At 39.9% G+C, this 6,807-nt stretch overlaps 2 protein-coding genes across 2 annotated transcripts in view; one reads left to right on the forward strand and one right to left on the reverse strand.

The window, feature by feature from the left end:
- The window catches only part of LOC106521413 (transcription elongation factor B polypeptide 2), a 6,682-nt gene extending 2,721 nt beyond the window's left edge, over positions 1 to 3,961 (reverse strand). The window contains exons 1-3 of the mRNA XM_014013967.1: positions 3,877 to 3,961; positions 1,851 to 1,985; positions 1,031 to 1,139 (exon numbers count right to left, since the gene is read on the reverse strand). Coding sequence (XP_013869421.1) covers positions 1,031 to 1,139; positions 1,851 to 1,985; positions 3,877 to 3,879 — 247 coding nt within the window. The 5' untranslated portion in view covers positions 3,880 to 3,961. The remainder of the gene's footprint in view (positions 1 to 1,030; positions 1,140 to 1,850; positions 1,986 to 3,876) is intronic.
- The window catches only part of pkmyt1 (protein kinase, membrane associated tyrosine/threonine 1), a 5,144-nt gene continuing 2,218 nt past the window's right edge, over positions 3,882 to 6,807 (forward strand). Inside the window, exons 1-5 of the mRNA XM_014013928.1 lie at positions 3,882 to 4,110; positions 5,041 to 5,454; positions 5,772 to 6,009; positions 6,134 to 6,413; positions 6,495 to 6,601. Of these exons, the coding sequence (XP_013869382.1) occupies positions 5,083 to 5,454; positions 5,772 to 6,009; positions 6,134 to 6,413; positions 6,495 to 6,601 (997 nt within the window). The 5' untranslated portion in view covers positions 3,882 to 4,110; positions 5,041 to 5,082. The remainder of the gene's footprint in view (positions 4,111 to 5,040; positions 5,455 to 5,771; positions 6,010 to 6,133; positions 6,414 to 6,494; positions 6,602 to 6,807) is intronic.

Genomic DNA, 6,807 nt, shown 5'->3' on the forward strand with positions numbered 1-6,807 from the left:
ATAAAGTTTCTGCAACAGAATATTATTAATTAATTAATAATAGTTAACAACATATATCTTTGTATAAATGACAATATTGTCTATTTTTAGTGCAAATTTAGTAGAAATTAAATATAAAAACAAATTGTACTAATATTYTTGTTTCCACAAAAAGTTATCTGGAATGCAATTAAAAGTTTTAATATTTCAAGGTGGGATAATTTGGTCCCCACCAGCTTTAAGGCCCCAYCACATTATAACGTTTTACCAACTTAGGAAAATTTTGTTATGATCATTTTACTCATTTAGGCCATATAGTCAATCTAATTATCATTACAGTATGTACAGTATATGTCCAAAAGAGGTTTTCTGTAGGTTTTTTTAAATTGTAACTTCAGCTTGTACATTTTTAATTTTGAACAAACTTTTCATAAGTTGTGGAAAACATTATAGTGGAACAGGGCCTTTATGTATAAGCTGAAACATTTATAGTCCTTCTTGTCTAACCATCTTGTTTATTTGTAGTATTTCTTTAAATGTTGTGTATTTTATTTGCAAGAGTAATAATTTCTTAATATACAACAATTTTTAAAACAAGAAAGCCCAGGACAAGTCATCTGTCTCACTGGAGTTAAACTGTTGATTAGCTGTCGACCCAAATTTGACTAATTATTGCCCAAAAATATGCAAAATTTAATTTGTTGTCTCACGGAATTGTCTGTCTGTGAGTCGAGCTGTTGTATTTGAAGTGACCAATTTATGAAAATCTGATTAATAATCCTATTTTTGTGCAATAAATAGCAAAACTGAGTCTTAGGCCATACACATTATTTCATTGCCCACACTGGAAGCATCTCTGCCTGCTTTGCACCCACCATGTAAGCTGCCTCCTCGTTCGTAATTTAATCTACTCGAGTGCACTTTTGTAACAGGACAGCAACTCAAGTGAGGAAATTGAGAACCTCTGCAATCGGTGTAAGACRTTCTGGAGACTCCCTTGCAAATACTGTCACCAACCCAAGGGTTTGTTGTTGAAAAATAAAGCTTGTACCATTTACACGAAAGGCCAGTCCGACTGTAGCTGGTGCTTGAGGTCTGGCAGTCAGGCTGGTAAACCCACAGTCCCCCAGTGTTTTACTGTCTTCTAGCAACTGATCATCCTGTGGAACAAGAGATGAAGAAGGTAGAAAAATAGCCACAGTACGGTTAAAGTGTAGGAATTTAATAACCCTGATGAGGACATTGCAATTATAAATGGTAAAATCTAATTGCAACAATTTTAAAACGTAAGAGTTTTCTGACACTTTCTGGTTGTTGGTTATTACTTTTTGGTTATTTGTTCAAACATTTTGTCTATTAAACCAAAGACTTCTTCAGTCTTAGGAGGTACAGACAAACTCCTTCTCATAGTGGATTAACCAGTTTGTCAGTGACAACTAAAACAGGCTGTTCACATACAAAAGGACTATCAGCTTAACAACCGATCATTGTCAGTGATGGCCGCTTGTTTTCCACAGAGGGCCGAGTCATACTTGGAAGAACAGCATTGTAAGAGGGGGACAAGTGGACAAAAAGGCCCCCCTTTATTGACAGTCTGCTTCCCTTCACAAAAATAGCTTCSTTTACTCCTCCCTTGCACAAATGTTCCTCTCTATCAAGGATGAAAACATATTCACCCCTGAAAAGAGTGACTGSTGGCCTGCAGGGGAGTGTAAACCACAGAGTCAGGGCCTGATGAGGGTGCTCTTCTGTGCTGGGCCAATCCCTGGCTGCTTTGAGTTTTTTGTTTCCCCAAAGCCTACCCGACTCAGCCTAGTTAGACTTTTCTACCTGGACTATTGAGCATGAACGAGGACATGCCCTGAACTTACTTTGTAAAGTCGCTGGTCCTCAGGTGGTCTCTTAAGTATTCCTTCAACAATTCGCTTCAGCTCATACACAGTGGTGGATTCCTTAGCGTCTGTGAAGATCGTCGTCTTGTGACGCCGGATCATTAAAAACACGTCCTGGAAAATAATAAACAGTCATATGTCTCTTTTCCCCTTACCTATGACTTCAAACAACCAACGAAGCCTACGTGAATTGTTGTATTGTATGAATACATTTAGAAATAACGGGCCTCATGCAAGAACCGTTCGTACGCACTGATTTGTTCTTAAGTTGTGCGTACGAGTGATTTAGGAGAATTTGTGGCATTCACCAATGTTTTCGTATTCTAAGATTTTTTTCAGATACGAACAAAATTCACGAGTGGTCCAGACCTGTCRTATATTTTACGTGAAGTCAGTCTGCTGTTATCCAGACAGGTTTTCTTCACTAATAACTTTATATTTCGTTAGTTTGAAGATATTTTGAGTTGAAAATAAATCACACTCCATAATTATGTTGACAATAGGCTATTCTGTTTGAATTAGAGTTATAATTTTAAATGTAATAATTTAGACTAACAATATAAATTCTACCTCCGGCCGGCTTATCCATGAACGGGTCGTGGGGGCAGCAGGAGACCCCGCTCTCCCCAGCGACACCTTCCAGCTCGTCCTGGGGGACACCGAGACGTTCACAGGCCAGAGGGGGTACACAATCCCTCCAGCGAGTCCTGGATTTTCTCCAAAGTGCCAGACTTATTTTGAAAACATTTTAAAATGCTTATTTCAGAACCGCAAATGAGACCACTTGAGACCGCGCGCAGGGGGGTGGTGTACGGTGCGCAGCACTGTGTCTTCTGAATAAATGAAAATGATTTAACACAGTTGTTTATACTTTTAGCAGCTCTTTTTATTCCACAGCTGACCTGCTAAAAATGACAGATTTTCTTTTCTGGATCTCTGACAGACGGACTTCAATCTCTGAACTCATAAAGTTCTTTTTAATTTTCGCTGTCGTTTTCATGAATGGACACTTGTATCTGAGGCAGGAAACATAGCCTTATATGGTGTTTTTGGGGTGGTAATTATACTAATCTCCTCTCGCGTGCACGAGCAGCTGGATATGAACAGGTGTAATTTACGCAGCTCATTTACACACTTTTCCTGAAGATGGAAGAGTTTGTTGAATCTGACGTGACATGTTCGTACGAACCCTTYGTACGAACAAAAGTAAGAGAAATTTAGGATAAGAATACGAACATGTTCTTGCATGAGGCCCAATGTTCAAACACATTTTATAGAGTATGCTTCAGTAATGTTCAAATGTACATCATCTTTAAAAACTGCCCTTTAATATAAGTGCTTATTATTTTAGGATGAGCAGAAAGTTTTGCATGTCTAAAATTATATTGATTTTAAGTTAAACAGGCGTTTTAATGAGTTTCCCCCTTATAAACATAACTGAACAGAACAAGGCTGTAGTGTAAAGCAAAAAAAAAGTTAATGAAGATAAAGTAACATTTATTACAAACAAAAAGGGGGGTTAGTATTTTACAATACATATTTCATATTCAACTGTCATTGTGTTGTCTACTTATTTAGACTTTCCACAATAAATTGGTACATAACAAGTACAAATAGGTTCTTTAAAAAGCTACGAGAAACACAATGAAGATGTAAATAACACCGTTCACACTCAAAGACTTAGCAATGAGCTAGCGACAGATCAGCCTGGATTTAGCCACAATACGACCACACAGATGAACTAGCAGTGTTACAGGCTTGAGACGGCAGCAGTATGTTTCCAGTTGACCTGGCCATCTTATTCAGACAATTTGGCGGCTAAAGATAGATGGTTTCTCAGATTAAAACACCTCCACAAAGCGAAGCTAGCCATTAGCTTTAGCAGGCTAAAACAAAGTAAAGTTTAAATTGTGTGGCGTTGTTATTCCCAAATAAATGTCTGGAAATTGTTTGCGCTTTTATGCGGAAGTGATAATCTCACATAATAATCGTTAAATAAAGTTACCATTTCAAGTGATCAGAGTTACGCCAATCCTGTGCAGCAAAACTCCCAGACTGCACCGCTCGCGGATATTGCGCAAGCAACGCACGTAAGCACGTCGTATTCACGGACTGGACCTACGCCTCACTGCGTAAACTTGTCAGAATTTGGCGCGAGGCGATTGCAGTCCTACAGATTTGAAAACAGGGACTATCTACATTTCTCTGCTTTGGACACAGTCGTTTAAACAGGATTATGGTTTGTATAATAATCGAATTTAACCCAGTTTTTACTCAAAATATAAGTGACAGTAATTTTTTTGAGTAAAACACGGTAGAGATTTAGCAAACTTATATGTTTGTTATTATGTTAGCCAAAATCTATTTTTTTTCCCGGTGGTGACAGAGTTGTCAGTTTAAGCAACCATTGAACAACGGTGGGGTTTACCAAGCTGTTACTGCTATATTAGTGCAGTAATGTTAATAATCTTACTAATTAATATTGAAGTAAAGACAGACGTGTTTATGTCACTGGCTTCTTTCTGATGTTTGTCCAGGTTTAGTTGGCTGCTAACTGCTCATTTTGAATCACAGTTTTTGCCTCATTGACCAGTATTTTAATCCTTTTCTTTCCTTCTGATCGTCTAGTGTATATTTGGTGTCTAACCACTGTTCATTTCGCACCTATTCTTGTGACTGAGTTTGGTATGTTTTGGTCATTGTGTCTCAGGTACAGTTTTTTACATGCTTCCTGTTTGTGTTGTTAATTTCTAGTTTTTCTTTTTATGTAGCTCTCTGTTATACTTGCTATTATAAAATCAGAGATTCTGCACTGCTGGTCCTGTTCCCCACAGGCCTGTTGATTAATCTGTCTTTGACCTAATAATACCTGAAGATCAACAAATGACCCCACCAAGTGTGTCGTAAATAGAAAATCCTGTTAAAATGCTAAACCACTTGTTAAATTTCAAGTTTCCTGGTGAAAATCAAGGGTGAGAAAGCCCAAAATGATGCACAACCTGCATCTATTAATAACCTGACGGCCTAAACAGATCATATTTGTCACATGATATGTCTCCACAGTATTTATTTATTTTAATTTGAGCTTTTGTTCTGTGGATAAACAACAAATTATCCTCAGTTTTAGGTGCTTTGATGGTGTATAATCGTTGTATTTTGAATGTTGCAGCTCGCCGCCGTCGTCACAAGGAGCTGAAAGAGTACCAGCACAATGTCTGTTGCCGTGGGAAGCACAGTGTCCAGGGTGCCCCTCCCTATCCCAACCCACTTGTCCAATGCAGAGCAGTGCTTCTCCCTCAAAAAGCGCCGGCCCCCGTTTTCTTCACCGGTGGCCGACTCCCCCTGCTCGTCCCCCGCTCGACTCTCATATTCCCTCCCTCCCGTTCCGCCGTCCAAGGGCTGCCCGTCTCTGAGTCGGGTGTTTCCTCAGCAAACTTCCCCTTGGACACCACTCTCTAATTCGCTCAGCAAATCTCCACAACCAAACTCAGTCTATGATCCCAGTAAACCTAAGTCCTACTTCAGCCAGTGCTTTACTAATTTGGGCCTCTTGGGAAGAGGATCCTTTGGAGAGGTTTATAAGGTGAGCAAGACAAAGATTTATATAGAAAATGTTATGAACATACACATGTTTTCCTCATATGAAAGGAAAGAGAATTGCATTTCTGGATTTTCAGAATTTGTCAAAATATTGATATTATATAGAAAACATAAGGACAAGCAAGATTTATCAGTCTTAAGAAATGAAACAGTAAAATTCAGGCACAATGGAATCAATTATTAGGAGTTTCACCTGATATCAATTTATTATAAACTATTAAGCATGTTGTTTTTTTTCATTGGCCCTATGATTCTGCAGTGATCACATTAAAAACATAAAAAACGTCTGTATTTCTTTAGGTGCAAAGTATCAAAGACAGCCGTCTGTATGCCGTGAAGCGCTCCGCTCATCGCTTCAGAGGTAACAACGACAGAAAACAAAGTGTGAGAGAAGCCAGAAACCACGAGCGCGTTTCTCCTCATCCTCACATCCTGGACTTTGTGGCAGCGTGGGAGGAAAAYGGCCGACTCTACATCCAGACGGAGCTGTGCAGCACCAGCTTGCTGCTTCACGCTGAGAACAAACCTCCTGGCCCAGGTCTGTCTATAAACCTAAAGTCAAGACCTTCATATGTTTTTAATAAATGCCATTGGTGGATGTCTCAGAACCTCAGTTATGATGTTTTTGTGTGTGTGTGTGTGTTTTAACTCTGTTGATCCAGATGAGCCTGCAGCGTGGGCTTACCTGTGCGACCTCCTCTCTGCTCTGCAGCACCTGCACTCTCATGGTTTTGTACATCTGGACCTAAAGCCCGCCAACGTCCTCATTACGGACTCGGGCCGTCTCAAGCTCGGGGACTTCGGCCTGCTGCTGGAGCTCAAGCAGACGAGCACAGAGCACCACAAAGGGAAAATAAAGGAGGACTCTCAGGAGGGCGATCCCAGATACATGGCGCCCGAGCTGCTCCGCGGGGAATATGGACCTGCTGCGGATGTGTTTAGGTACCCAAACTTTTCTGATTTAGAATTTAAGATTCTCACTTTTTTTTTCTTATTATTTGGTAAAAATACTTCTTTTTTTAGTTTGGGTGTTTCTATTCTGGAGCTGGCCTGTAATATTGAGGTACCAAACGGGGGCGAGGGATGGCAGCAGCTYCGAAAGGGTCATCTTCCCTCGGAGTTCACAAATGGTAAAACCATTTTTTTCTTCTAAGAAAATATTGTGCAATTGTTCTTGTTAAAGTGTAACTTACCCCCCTGTGAAAAGATAACTCCGCCCCAAGGCGAAATTTGAAAAATGCATCAAAGTGGGTTGGGGAGTGGGGTTAGAGAGCGGAGGTGTGACCAGGACGAGAGAACGCGACAGCTAGCATTAGCATAATTGATGCTACATGGA

This window comes from Austrofundulus limnaeus, unplaced genomic scaffold (assembly GCF_001266775.1).
Source record: "Austrofundulus limnaeus strain Quisiro unplaced genomic scaffold, Austrofundulus_limnaeus-1.0 Scaffold108, whole genome shotgun sequence".
NCBI classification, from domain to species: Eukaryota; Metazoa; Chordata; class Actinopteri; order Cyprinodontiformes; family Rivulidae; genus Austrofundulus; species Austrofundulus limnaeus.